At 53.0% G+C, this 13,988-nt stretch overlaps 5 protein-coding genes across 5 annotated transcripts; 3 read left to right on the top strand and 2 right to left on the bottom strand.

The window, feature by feature from the left end:
- The first annotated feature begins 123 nt into the window (after positions 1-123).
- ysh1 (cleavage polyadenylation factor subunit YSH1) lies at positions 124-3,156 on the top strand. The gene is made up of 4 exons (XM_025542417.1): positions 124-225; positions 563-1,706; positions 1,758-2,421; positions 2,476-3,156. Exons 1-4 carry the CDS (start codon positions 140-142, stop codon positions 3,024-3,026), a joined length of 2,445 nt encoding a protein of 814 aa, XP_025402764.1. The 5' UTR covers positions 124-139; the 3' UTR covers positions 3,027-3,156.
- Positions 3,157-3,174: 18 nt separating this feature from the next.
- On the bottom strand, positions 3,175-5,062 carry BO70DRAFT_308374 (aminotransferase, class III). Its single transcript, XM_025540099.1, has 5 exons — positions 4,986-5,062; positions 4,627-4,932; positions 4,219-4,565; positions 3,696-4,148; positions 3,175-3,635 (listed from the first exon to the last, which is right to left on the bottom strand). Exons 1-5 carry the CDS (start codon positions 4,996-4,998, stop codon positions 3,378-3,380), a joined length of 1,377 nt encoding a protein of 458 aa, XP_025402763.1. The 5' UTR covers positions 4,999-5,062; the 3' UTR covers positions 3,175-3,377.
- A 1,043-nt stretch (positions 5,063-6,105) lies between these two features.
- Positions 6,106-7,194, top strand: BO70DRAFT_358935 (RNA-binding signal recognition particle subunit SEC65). The gene is made up of 2 exons (XM_025542416.1): positions 6,106-6,557; positions 6,641-7,194. The coding sequence occupies exons 1-2, from the start codon at positions 6,131-6,133 to the stop codon at positions 7,021-7,023; spliced, it is 810 nt and encodes a 269-aa protein (XP_025402762.1). The 5' UTR covers positions 6,106-6,130; the 3' UTR covers positions 7,024-7,194.
- Positions 7,195-7,509: 315 nt separating this feature from the next.
- Positions 7,510-11,456, top strand: BO70DRAFT_308371 (putative C6 transcription factor). The gene is made up of 8 exons (XM_025540098.1): positions 7,510-7,845; positions 7,904-8,439; positions 8,488-8,527; positions 8,578-9,613; positions 9,667-9,986; positions 10,038-10,108; positions 10,156-10,917; positions 10,965-11,456. The coding sequence occupies exons 1-8, from the start codon at positions 7,630-7,632 to the stop codon at positions 11,269-11,271; spliced, it is 3,288 nt and encodes a 1,095-aa protein (XP_025402761.1). The 5' UTR covers positions 7,510-7,629; the 3' UTR covers positions 11,272-11,456.
- A 169-nt stretch (positions 11,457-11,625) lies between these two features.
- BO70DRAFT_358932 (translationally-controlled tumor protein) lies at positions 11,626-13,323 on the bottom strand. Its single transcript, XM_025542415.1, has 4 exons — positions 12,876-13,323; positions 12,362-12,641; positions 12,103-12,262; positions 11,626-12,032 (listed from the first exon to the last, which is right to left on the bottom strand). The coding sequence occupies exons 1-4, from the start codon at positions 12,888-12,890 to the stop codon at positions 11,948-11,950; spliced, it is 540 nt and encodes a 179-aa protein (XP_025402760.1). The 5' UTR covers positions 12,891-13,323; the 3' UTR covers positions 11,626-11,947.
- Positions 13,324-13,988: the final 665 nt, after the last annotated feature.

Here is a 13,988-nt window from a genome sequence, read left to right as displayed (position 1 = left end):
CTGCCTAGGCGGTGGAAACGAGGTCGGGCGATCATGTCACATCATTCAATACAAGGGGAAGACGGTTATGGTGTGTTATCCTGGTGGTGTCTCTCGATCTCAACACTGCTAACTCCGACCTCCTTAGCTTGACGCCGGCATGCACCCTGCGAAAGAAGGGTTCTCGGCTCTTCCCTTCTTTGACGAGTTTGATTTGAGTACGGTGGATATTCTTCTGATAAGCCAGTACGTGGGACAATCTCTCCTTTGTATCCCCCGAGTGTTTCCTGTCTCGTCCTTTTTGAGCAAGACGGTTTCGTTCACAACCGACGGTGGTATTCTATCCCACGCCTGTCCCCAGTTTGCTCGCATGGGGGGCTATACTCGCCTTGGCGATGTCTGCCCTTACAATTGGTCATGTAACGAGAAAGCAATACAATATATGCTAGCTATTCATCTTGCGCTACACGTTGTACCTTTGTATTCATGCATTCCATGCAGTCTTCGCTCCTGCCGTTGCATCCAGCTCTTATTTGGCGATCTTAAATCGGACAACCGGCTGATAGATACCTTCGACGCATAGTTTCCACGTGGACCACTCTTCTGCGCTTCCCTATGTGCTCAGCAAGACCAATTTCAAGGGTCGCGTGTTTATGACCCACGCCACCAAAGCTATTTATAAGTGGCTGATCCAGGATAACGTGCGAGTGAGCAATACGGCATCGTCGTCCGATCAACGTACCACCCTGTACACTGAGCATGATCATCTGTCCACGCTTCCCTTGATCGAAACGATCGACTTTAACACCACACATACAATCAACAGCATTCGCATCACTCCCTACCCTGCTGGCCATGTGCTTGGCGCTGCGATGTTCCTGGTCTCAATTGCCGGTCTAAACATCCTTTTTACCGGCGACTACTCTCGCGAAGAAGACCGGCATCTGATCCCAGCAGAAGTCCCCAAGGGTGTGAAGATTGATGTCCTGATTACCGAGTCGACATTCGGTATCTCGTCCAATCCACCCCGGCTGGAACGTGAAGCGGCTCTGATGAAAGCCATCACCGGAGTTTTGAATCGCGGTGGCAGAGTCTTGATGCCTGTCTTTGCCCTAGGTCGCGCCCAGGAATTGTTGCTCATTCTTGATGAATACTGGGAGACCCATCCGGAGCTGCAAAAAATACCCATCTATTATATCGGAAATACGGCTAGAAGATGTATGGTCGTGTATCAGACATATATAGGTGCAATGAACGATAACATTAAGCGGCTCTTTCGTCAGCGTATGGCGGAGGCGGAGGCTAGCGGCGACAAAAGTATCAGTGCGGGGCCCTGGGATTTCAGATTCGTCCGAAGTTTGCGCAGTCTGGAACGCTTCGACGATGTAGGAGGATGTGTCATGCTGGCCTCTCCGGGTATGCTTCAAACGGGAACAAGTAGGGAGCTACTGGAGCGGTGGGCCCCGAATGAGCGCAACGGTGTTGTCATGACGGGCTATAGCGTGGAGGGTACAATGGCCAAACAGATCCTGAACGAGCCGGAACAGATCCCTGCGGTGATGTCAAGAGCGTCAACCGGCCTGGTGAGGCGAGTCATGACTGGAAATGAGGACGAGCAGAAGGTTATGATTCCCAGGAGGTGTACTGTGGATGAGATCAGTTTCGCCGCCCATGTAGATGGAGTGGAAAACCGAACTTTCATTGAAGAAGTTTCCGCGCCAGTTGTGGTATGTGGTCCATCATGTCCGCTTTATGCTTCTTTTTCTCACCTTTCCTAGATTCTCGTACATGGCGAGAAACACCAAATGATGCGACTCAAATCGAAGCTTCTCAGCCTGAATGCAGACAAGACCGTCAAAGTCAAGGTCTATACACCGGCAAATTGCGACGAGGTCCGCATTCCGTTTAGAAAAGACAAGATCGCGAAAGTTGTGGGCAAATTGGCTCAGATTTCGCCTCCCACAGAAGAGGAAGATGGCCACCTCATGGCTGGTGTCCTTGTTCAAAACGGGTTCAACCTGTCATTGATGGCACCTGATGACCTTCGCGAGTATGCTGGTCTGACAACGACGACGATCACATGCAAGCAGCACATCACATTGAGCTCTGCAAGCATGGACCTGATCAAGTGGGCTCTAGAGGGTACTTTTGGTGCCATCGAAGAGGTTGGCAACCCCCAACAAGAGAAAATAAAGGAAGAACCCAAAGCCGACTCGGAGACCCCCGATGGGGAGGAGCAGGAACCGAAAGAGGCTGCAGATGAGGAGATCCCGATGGAAGATACACAAACCTATCTGGTCATGGGCTGTGTGCTTCTCCGATACTACCCCCGTACTCGCGAGGTAGAGTTGGAATGGGAGGGAAACATGATGAATGACGGAGTCGCTGATGCAGTTATGGCCGTTCTTCTCACTGTTGAGAGCAGTCCTGCGTCTGTAAAGCGTATGAAGGCCCCCGCTGAACTGTTTTTGCGTATTTTGCTAATAATCTCTGCAGAATCTGCGAAGCAAAACCACCACCACCATCATCATCACAAGCACAACGACACCCCCCAACTGCCCAATCCCCATGGATATTCAGGCCCGGAAGAGCGTTTCCGTCGTCTTCTCATGATGCTTCAGGCGCAATTTGGATCCGATATCACCCCCATTGAGCGTCCCCGACTACCTCAAGATCAGACGACGAATGGCAAGGATGGAAAAGATGGAGAGACCCCTGTGAAGGAAGAAGAGGACGAGAATGAGGATGACTTCACGGAACTTGAGGCAGTTGAGCTTGCCCGTCTGCATGCTCTGGGCATGCCTTTCCCCGGCCTCGAGATCAAGGTCGACAAGCATGTTGCCCGCATCTGGCTCGAGGATCTTGAAGTGGAGTGTGCCAACGCGGTGCTGCGGGATCGGGTCCGCGTGGTCATTGAAAGGGCAGTGGAAACCGTGGCAAATATGTGGACGGAGGGCCCCCTTCCATCGGCTGCAAACGGTGAGGGGAAAGAGGTTGTCAAAGACCCTTCCCTCGCCAAGGCCGCCGCAATCGAAGCTGATGCTTGAAGATAAGTGACATGTATCATTAAATGTTTATTTTCCCTCTTGTATCTGCTCTGCTGTTCCATAAGGCGAACATCAAAAGACAATGCACAGCTGAGTTTGCTGTGTGCTTGTGAAGAGAATATAATGATTGAATATACACTCTGGTTTTGATTTTAAACTCCAATTTCAAATCCGATTGGCATAAGAGACATACTTAGATAGCTTGCACCATCCAAACTATTTCAATGATCCCTTATGAATTGTGTAAACTATACTCATATGGAAGCCCATTGCTGAGTGGCCGTAGGTCATGTGCTCCTCACCCAGATCTTCTGTCTACAGCCTCTTCTTGTCCATCTTCTTCCAACCACCCTAAGCCGCATTCACCTTCGCAAACACTGCCTCAATCACCCTCCCCGCGGTGTCAACGATAATATCAATCTCCTCCTTAGTCACATTATATGGCGGCGCGAGAAGCACATGATCCCCCTTCGTGCAATCCACAGTCCCATTCGAAGCATACAAAGAGATGCCATGCGACGGATCCAGTCCCGTCTCCTGAACTTGAAACGCCACTCCTGTCTCGGGACTAAAGGGCTCTTTACTTTCCCTATCCTTGACGAACTCAATCTGCAGTATCAACAGTCAGCGTAACTCTATTCCCGCGCTTCATAAGGAAGTCAAACTTACCCCCCAAAACAATCCTCTCCCTCTAATGTCCCCTACGTTAGGATGATCTCCTAGACATCCCCGCAGCCGTTCCTCCAAGTACGCTCCCATCTTCCTGACATTCTCGAGCAAGTTGTCCCTCTGGATGATCTTCTGCACGGCTAACGCTGCAGCACACGCAACCGGGTGTCCTTGATATGTCTGTCCATGTCGGAATACGCCTGTGCCTCTGTCCATCACCTCAACGACCTTTTCTCCGATCAGAAGCCCCGAGACAGGGGCATATCCGCCTCCCAGCCCTTTGCCAATGGTCTGAAGGTCAGGAACAATGCCCTCCTGTTCCCAGACATGCAGGGTTCCACAACGACCCATTCCACTCATGACTTCGTCGAGGATGAATAGCGCGCCGTACTTTTCGCAGATTGCTTTCATGGCGGGGAAGTAGCCGGGCACGGCGGCGACGGCGCCGAGGGCCTGGATTGTGGTTAGTTATGAAGCTTATGTGAATGATACATTGGTAAAGAGCAGCTGGGAGGAGGCATACAGCACCGACAACCGGTTCTGCGATGAATGCGCAGACATTATCCGGTCCGACACGCTGGAATTCTCCATCCAGCTCCTCCGCAAGTCGGTTGACATAGTCTGCGTCGCTTTCTCCCGCTTTCTTCCCTCTGTAGGGATAGCAAGGGGACACATGCGAGGTATTGCTGGACAGAAGTGGCTCAAAAGGCTGTCGACGAATCATGTGTCCACCGACGGATAATGCACCGAGTGTGACGCCGTGATATGACGGCTTCCGGGCAATGAATCTGGTGCGTTGAGGCTGGGGGGTTGGTAGCTCAAGAAAATACTGACGTGCCAATTTCAACGCGGCCTCGACTGCTTCGGAACCTACAGTGTATAAGTTTCCTGCTTGCCCTCTTGGTAATATTACAGGCTCTTAAGAACGTACCAGAACTAACGACGAATAGCTTCGATAGCTTTCCCCCTGTGGACTCGGTCAAAAGGCGAGCAAGCTCTTCTGACGCCTCCGTTCCGAAAAAAGCCGTATGGCAGTATGATATCTGGTTAATCTGATTGATCACGGCCTGGCTGACTTCCTCGTGGCCATGGCCTAGACAAGATACGGCCGCACCGCCCGTCGAGTCGAGGAACTTGGTTCCATCCTCAAGGAAGATGTAGCTGCCTTTACCACCGACAGCTTTCTTGGGCACGAAGCGAGTGTCGCGATGAAGGACAGCGCTACGAGTGACGGAGTCTGATCTTTTTGTAAGTCATCTAGGGGCTTTGCGACCCGGTCTTAGGGCTTACCAGATTTGGCCATGACTGGACGAAACGGCAATGCGTAAACTTAACGTATGTGGGGTTAAGAGACTGGAATATTACAGCCAGGGCCAAAGTATGTGAGTCCGAATCCATGCTATTTATGCCTGCGATAACGGTCGCCTATCTAGCTCTCCCTCATTGCTTCGTCCTGTGACTTGGATGTGGAGAGCAAGCGGGAAGTCGGCAATCCGGTTTGAGAAGCCGAGCGGGTGGTTGGCCGTCTCCGCCGACGGGTCGATCTCCGAGCTCTCGTGGTTATCGCGGCCCCTTGAGTCGTCGAGGGCTCCAGCCAGGCGGGGTGTTATCCTCCGCTTCACGTACAGCAGGGAGATAGTTAGATCATTTCTTGACTCATCGACAGTAGATACGTGGAATGGCCCGTTCTGGAATACACGACTTTACATCCTGCCGTCTTCCATTAGTTGATTGCAGGGTGAGTCATGGGCCATGAGCTTCCAGGCATGTGAATGGCCTTTCCTTGGTGTATGACTTGTCAAGGTACTCTAAGTAATGAGCCTAGATTATGAGCTTAGTTGTGTCAGAGATAGCTCATCTTTATGGTGCTGAGTATGGCATATGTTAGTCAGTTTTGCCTTTTCCTGTGTAATTATCCATAAATGGTAGTTCCGCAAGTTGTTCTGGTAACTGTCAGTTACTTGTTAAACTTATTGGAGCTTGAGATAAATCAAAAATCACTTTATTTCCCCTTCAAATGTTAAATCAGTGATAAAAATAGAGGGGTCCCTCCACCATGGTATGTATATATATTGACATTTAAGTCGTCCTTTGGTAAAGGGCAGTATACTAGTAAAAGGAGGATGGAATGTCCGGGCACAGTTGGAACGAATTGGTTATGACCAATCCTGCCACCTGCTGCCCCTGAAAAGTTCACCCTTATCAATTGAATATCCTAGGCTACTTACAGCTGGTTTACAAAGTGATGAAGAAGCATTGATCCAGGATTGCGGGCGGTGGGCGGGAGGGAAGCTCTCCGCTCCGCAGTTGGTTGGCCACTAAAACTCCCTTCCACCATCCGCCATCCGCACAGAAAGGCCAGACTGACTTCAACACGCCCAGGCCACCTGCTCAACCCCCCCCCCCCCTCCCCGCTTTCAACACCACAAACCACCATGTCCCGGCACGCTCAAGTCGAGGAGGTGTACGACTCCGACCCGGAGGAAGTCGCTCCCTCCGAGCCCACCCCCGCCAACCTCGCAAATGAATCCATCCTATCGGCGGCCGGAATCCCCATGGCGGGCTCACAACCCATGAGACAGGCCCCCGAACCCCAGCGCGAAATCCCCAAACATTACCAGTGCCTGTACCCGATATACTTCGACAAGTCGCGAACCCGCGCGGAGGGCCGTAAGGTCGGAAGTGAGCTGGCCGTCGAGAATCCGTTGGCTCGGGACATTGTCGATGCGGTTCAGATGCTGGGGCTGAATGTGGGCTTTGAGCCGGAGAAGCTGCACCCTAAGGATTGGGCGAACCCCGGACGTGTGCGCGTGCTGTTGAAGGACGAGGATGGGAACATTGTTAACTCGAGGATCAAGAACAGTAAGTGCTTTGCCAACCACCGCTTCCGAGGCGCCTGTCTTTAAATGCGTAAAATGGGGTTGTCGTTCTAACCATCCCCAAAGAGCACCACCTCTACATCCTCGTGGCTCAGTACCTCCAAGCCCACCCCACCACGGAAGAATCCCCCTACCGCCTGAGAATCCGCGGACTCCCGATGCCCGAGAAACTGCCCGCCGCGCCTTCTGCCCCTCGTGGCTGGAAGATCGGAAAGATCCTCCCGATACACTCGCCCGCGTACAGTGGCGGCGGAGTCAGCGACAACCCACTCAAGGACGCCATGGCAGAAATGCAGAACATGCAGGGTATGCCTGGCATGCCCCAGATACCCGGAATGCCCGACCTGGCTGGGATGATGGGTGGTATGGGCATGGGCGGTATGGGCGGCGATTCGTCCGCGGGCGGCAACGAAAAGAAGAAGAAGGACAAGAAGAAGGGGAAGGCTTAGGCCGGGGTCGCTGGTCACCTACATAGCTGTTCATGTGGTACATATGCTTCGGGTTGCATTGGCACGGGCGAAAGGCGTTATGTTGCTTGCTTCATACATAGAGGGCACCTCTGCTGTTCTCTTGATACCATGTTGAATGAAATGATTATTGAGGAGGGGATTGATTCTAAGGTTAAGCTCCGTTGCGGATGATTGTCTGTTCCCAGAAAATGTAGATCATTGTTGCCTCTAGTAGTCGACATTTCCCGAAGTAGAAAGGAGCATGTGTACAGAGTGTTGTGTTGACTGCCTGCCAAATGCCATCGACTCATGGATGGTCGGGATTGCGTATGTGGTCGCTGTCATTGGCCGAGGCGGAGCGATCGCCGATAACGCGGGCAGTTTTACCCCAGAGTCACTCTCACTTCCGTCGCAACCCCTCGCGCTTCACCCTCTGCGTCTTGGTCGGCAGTTTCTCTGGAGATACTTACAGGCTAGCGCCCTACTGTCTACTGCTATCTATACGTTCCCCACATGGACTAGGAGACTCATGCGCAGCCCCCCCATGAACCGCCCCCTCGGCCCTGTCGACGGATTCCAGAACCCCGCCACTGCGACCGAGGGATCATGAACACGAGCCCACCAAGCAATCTGCCCGGCTACGGTCAGACAAATGGAAGCCCGGGATCCCAGTTGCAGATCAGCTACGATGGCGCTCCTGCTTCGGGGTCCTCCTCTTCCTCCGTGCTCAGGGCCGCGAAAGGTGGGGGTCGTCAGATCACCCGCAATCGCGCCAGCTACAGCTGTCATACCTGCCGGAGGCGGAAGGTCAAATGTGACAAGGTACACCCCAATCGGAAGCCATGAATTGGGGCCACGAGACTGAAGCATGCAATACCAGGTACACCCGATATGCGGCAACTGCGTGAAAAACGGAACGGAATGCGTCTACGATGTGGCGCCACAAAAGACGGAAGAGTCGCGTTCGGATCAGCCCAAAAATGGACATGGTGTGAAGCGGAGGAGGCAGTCGTCGCGACCACTGGAGGAGGATATCGATGATATACAGTCTATCTACGGCCATTTGAAGCAGACCGGGGCTTCGGAGCAGAGGTCGCAAGCGATTGAGGCGCGGTTGGATAAACTCACGTCGATGATTGAGAGGCTTAGCAAGACCAACCAGCCTTTAGATCCAAAGGAGAAGCAGATCCTCGCGCAGAATGCCAATCTCGAGCCGCCAAAATCGGATACGCGTTTGGGTAGAGGTCCGACCTTGAAGCCCCCCGGGGGTGGTTCTCGCCCAGAGAGCCCGCGTCGCGCGGCTGATTCGAGTGGCGACGAGTTTCCCATTCCTGCCGGCCACGCTACTGACTTGGTGGATCCGGTGGGGAGCTTGAATCTGGGCCATCTCAGCTTGGAGGATGGAGGGAGGTCGAGGTATGTGTTGCTTCGAATCAGGAGGGGTCCGTTCTGACCGTGGTGTAGATATGTGGGGACCACTTATTGGGCTTATATTTCCCATGAGGTATGCTTATTATTGCAACTACTCGGCTGGGCTATGCTAAAGGTCAATAGATAAACGAACTCAATCAGCTTCTCAGGGATCAGAACCGTTCCCATAATGAGGCGCCCGCCAATGAGAGCTCCGCTGACGAGGTCATGTCGGAACCCATGGCAACCGCTCCAAACCGCCACTGGAAGACATCAATTGATAGCACGAGTGAAGCTGCCGAGGAAAGTCTTACCAAAGGCCAATCATTTCAGAAGTCTGTACTGTTTCCGTCAGGTGAATCGCCTTCTGTCATTGACAAGGTCGTTGTACCGGAAATGCTTGAGCATATGCCGACCAAACGCCAGAGTCATATACTTTACAAAGGGTTCATGTCAGGGATACATGCGATTACTCCAGTGATTCATCCACCGACAATCCTTAGGCTTTATAATGCCTTTTGGAATTGGTATGACTCCAGTAGCTACTCAGGGGAGTTCTGCCCCGATCCGTCTTTTATCCCGTTGCTCTATGCGATCTGGTTTGGTGGGTCCGTCACAATTTCAATACGGACCATCAAATCTGAATTCAACCTCTCATCTCGCTCGGGATTGTCGAAAACATACAACGAGGAGGTCACGCGCTGGCTGTCTAAGATATCCTTTCCTCGGAGCCCGTCCCTGCAGGGATTGGCTGCATATCTCATAGTGCAGACGATTCTCTCGAAGGAAGAAGAGCCTTTAACAAGCAGTCTATTCATCAGCCTCGCCATGCGGGTTGCACAGACGATGGGTCTGCATCGAGATCCTGCCAAATTCGGAATTTGTCCCTCTGACGCGGAGTATCGCCGTCGAATCTGGTGGCATATTGTGCATATGGATGGGGTTGTTTCCATGTCCAGCGGTCTCCCCCCTTTGGTCAGTGACGAGAACTATTGGGACGTCCGTGAGACGAGTGAGGTGAAAGACACGATTCTTGGTAGTCCTAGTGCTGAAAAGTATGAGAGGCTTGTCATGACTGGCATGAGGCCCCCGGACAATCCTGACGACCCTACTATATGTGGAGGACCTTCCATGGTGAATGTATATTACTTGTCGGCTCGGGGCAAGTATACGATGGCCCGTAAGTATATTTTATCACATGGCACAAAGAGCTCGACCTAACAGGTTACCCAGGCGCCGTCCGCCGGATCATGAAAATCCAACTGGGCACGAAACCGGTAACCCGAAGGGATATGGAGGAGCTAAGATCGATCTTGGTTGATCTTCAATACAAGTTAAACTCGATCATCAACCGGATCCCGGAAGTCAGGTCTTTTGATGCATCCTCTGCATCATCTACGAGATCATGGTCGTTACCTTCTCAGAGTGAGGCCCACAGCGATACAGAACTTCCGGGAGATGGGCCAAATGGGTGCTCAGAGCAGTATCATTCCCCTGTCCTTGTGTCATTTCACAAGTGGGCGAGGATAGTAATGTCTCTCTTTATTGATAAGGTTAGTATGCCGATTTTGCGTACCTTAAGTCCCGCTGATCAAATTGGCTAGGCTTTCTGTGTTGCCTATCAGCCGTTCCTCAAGAACGCCAAAAGTCGGATCTGGCCGGTTGCCAGACAAAGGTAAGCGATACTCCGAATACTTCTGCAAATTGTCTAACAGCCTACAGTGCCCTGCGACATTGTCATGGGTTCATGGAGAAATTCGTCGCTCTTGCAACCGACCCGGAATTCCAGCCGTTCCAATGGAGCTGGCCTGGTAACCATCAACCGATGCATGCGACAATGATCATGCTTATTGACCTCTACGAGCGACCCTATAGCCCTGAGGCTTCCAAATCACGGGCCTATATCGACAGAATATTCTCCCTCACCGGGCCTGATGGTGGGGTGGTTGGTGGCGAAGACGGCGTCTCGACCCAGCGACCCCTGAAAGACGGAGGCCGCGAAGCATGGGACATGATTCGCCGACTGCGCCAGAAAGCATGGCAGAGAGCCGGTCTCGATCCGCATCGACTGTGGTCTGAACAGGCGCAGATCCAAGCGGGTGTGACTTCTGTTCCCGACGACCCCTGCTACTCCAGTAACACCTCAGTCGCAGGATCACCAACCGCCTATGCCCCAGCAACCTCCCGACGCCAGATAACGGACTTCTCCAAGGTGTTCTACAACATGACTCGGTCTCATCTCCTTCCCAACCCCACAAACAACAACCTACGTCCCAGCCCTCTGCGTTACCAACTCCCCCCTCCAGCCACCGCCTCCACGCAAGCACAAGCACAAGCACAAGCACAAGCACCCCCCAAGTCCCTCATCCACAATTCCCACTCTCCCCAACAGCAGCAGCACTCTCCCCACCTCTCAAGCAAGAACCCTCTCCCCTCCCCGGTTCACCCATTCCCTCACCCGAAAGCATGCCCCCGCTCAACGCCGTCTTCTCAAACACCTTCTCCCAACAACCCCAGCCCCCCATGACCAGCCCCCCCGCCCCCCCTTCCTTCATGGACGTCGCCGTCTCCCCCAATACCCAGCCCATGCCGGGCGTCCCCACCCCGCCGTCGATGGTGGACCCGAACCTAAACTTCGATTGGGACCAGTGGGACGCCGTCTTCGGCCAGCATCTGCCTGTCGCGGACGAACTGATGGAACTCGACCCCGTCACGGGCCTCGAGTTCGGGGATCTGGGCAGTACGAGACTTCCCGGCGCGAGACGCACCGCTAGTCTAGTGGGGAGCGAGGCTGGGATGAGCGAGGCTCATGGTCCCGATTGGGTGGGGTATTGTTGATTCGTTCCTTTCTAGCCTACATGTCTCTAATATTCACTACTACCCCGTTTGTGGAGATCTATTTTTCGAAACCGTTTTTTTCTTTTCTTTGTGACAGACGGCGTTTGGGGGGTTGTTTGGTTGGTTCATTGGTTGGTTGGGTTTAGCGGATATATCCATATTGGTATATAGTTATTGTTTATTTGTTAATGAGATGTCGCCTCTGGAGTGTGAAGATGCGGTTCTGCATGAGAGTAAGATACTACCGTAAGTGACATGGCGAAAAATCTCGATGGTTCTGCAAAGGGCGCGGATTTCGATACGCAGTTTACAGAGATACGAAACGAAGTGGATTGCTCCACATGTAGATAAGAATGAAAAGGGACGTTAACAGCTATGGGATTTCATGAGGCGTGACTTTAATTAAGAAGGACACGGGACAGAAATGCGACGTTGCGAGTGAAGCATAGAGATATCGAGGTCGTAGTTGGGGGGAGAGGAAATATAGCAATAGCCAGAAAGGGTGGAGAAGAGGAGGGAGGTAGAGGAATGGCCATTCCTCTATTTTTGCACCCGGTTGGTTTTTTTCGCTGTCGCTCGCAGGAGGATAATGGATCGCGCAGATCTTCCGGCATCCCATTCTCTCTTTCTTTTCAATTCAGGACAACATTTCTTTCACAAGACTGTTGGGAGGAATTTAGACCTTGATCTCCTCAAGACCGTGCTTCCAGAGGGTAGCGTAGGGGGTGACACCGTCCTCGCGGAAGTCGATGAGGATGTGCCTGGAGATAAGATGTTAGTACTCATGACCGGGAGGGAGAAGGGTTGTGTGGATGGGCCGGAAAAACGTACATAGCATCACCGTCCATGGACTGGCCCATCAGGACATCGTAGTTGTCGTAGTTGGCAAGGATCTTCTTGACGGCACCGGGGGCGCCGGCCTTGAACTCAGCGATCTTCTCGGCGGGGGCACCCTTCTCAGTGAGCTTGGTGAGGACCTTCTTCATGTAGGCTGTGCGGAGAGGCGCAGTCAGTATGGTGTTGTTGTGTTTCGAGAGCAATATGAGAGAAAGATAATATTATGTGGGTGTAGTGGCGGGTGGGAACGTACTCTTGAGGTGACCCTTGAAGGCATCCTTGGAGGGCTTCAGGCCCTCCTCGGTCTTGAGCCAGTTGAGACGGAACTGGTCCTCGATGTCGTGGACCATGACGGCCTCACCCTCACCACCGGCATCCTCATCACCGCCCTCGGCGGAGGGGTTGGCACCCTCGAGGACGAAGTCCTCACCAGCGCGCTTGAGGTACTTCTTGCAGTCGACAGTCCAGAGGACCTTGTCGACCTCCTCGATCTTGAAGGTGTCGGAGAGAACCTCGTCTCCGGAGATGATGTCCTAGAAAGTGAGCATCATGTTAGTCTGAGATGGGCGAAGGACAAGGCATGGCGCGAGGTAAAAGAAAAAAAAAAAAAGAAAAGTCGAAGAGCCAGGCAGAAATCTCCCTGGGTGACCAGAAGGGGGGAAAGAAAAACACGGCTGCATGTATGCATGCATCTGGGAGATTCTGCATTCGGGCTGCTCGCATCAAGTGGGGTGGGGGATGGATGATGGAGATGAGCAGGAACGTACCTGGTAGATAAGCATTTTGACGGTGGATGGAGGGGGGGGGAGGGTATGACAGGGAAAAGAAAGCAGAAGGCAGATGGGAGACGGAGAAGAGGAGAAGAGTGAAAGGAAGAGGGGAAAATTGAAGATTAATATTCCGTGGCGCCTCTCCCTCCCCAACCGCGTGGTGGGGTTTTTTCACGGTCGATTTTCCGTCGCTCGAGGGGCTCGCCCGCGCTAGGCTGCTTCGGGCCTGGTCGACTCGTCTGGCCCCGAACTGGCCTTTGCCGTCGTGATTTTTTTTTCTCCCGTTGCGACGGGCACCGATGGCAAACACTGGTAATCTCGCCTGCAGGGGACCAACTGCTGACTTGGTTAGGTAGGTCCATACGCGGAAATAACCACGGATCTTTCGAACTGGAATCTCAGTCAGTGGATTGGGTGGTGCCTGTCGTGCAGCCTCTGCCCGTAGATAAATACTACCACCACTATCTGCCTGCCTTAGTGTACTTCGTAGCACTAGTTATCTTGGGCAGTCGCCGTCTATGGCCTTGCTGCCTGAGGCGCCACTGGTGTGGCTAGAGAGGGAGACCGGCCTCCGGTACTTTACAGGGCGGTATTTCTGTGACCGAACTGCAGCACACCCTGGTCGGGTCAGCAGGTGCGCTGATACACCGTATGACCGGAAGTCATACCAGACAGTACTCTCCGGACTCGCGATCAGATAGGATGGATGGATCGGTCGGGCTCATCCTCCCGTGGCGCCACTCACGCTCTCCGCCCGTGATTTTTCTGTTTGCTCTCCGGTCGGTCGGTCCTTCATGCTGCGGTCACTCCTGGCATTACTACTGCTGCTGCTACTCCGTACCTACTGCTGCCACTGCCTTTATTCTTATCCTCTCCTGCTCCATTCCCTCTCTCATCCTTTATCCTCTACCCCGGCGCTGCTGCTACACGGTCATTAAAAGCTTTGTTCTTTCTGCGACTCGCCCTAATTAATTTCTTACACAACCAACCCCATCGGTTCTTCGGCACTTGGTGCCATCGCGTCCCCTGACTCTGTGGGCCTCCCTGGCCAGGATCTCGATCATCTAAGATATCTCGCCATCGCCTGCCCATCTTGAACCCTGTCCCGCA

This window comes from Aspergillus heteromorphus (assembly GCF_003184545.1).
Source record: "Aspergillus heteromorphus CBS 117.55 chromosome Unknown BO70scaffold_3, whole genome shotgun sequence".
Taxonomy (NCBI): Eukaryota; Fungi; Ascomycota; class Eurotiomycetes; order Eurotiales; family Aspergillaceae; genus Aspergillus; species Aspergillus heteromorphus.
Note: the sequence above shows the minus strand (reverse complement) of the source record. Positions and strands in the feature narration are given on the sequence as shown.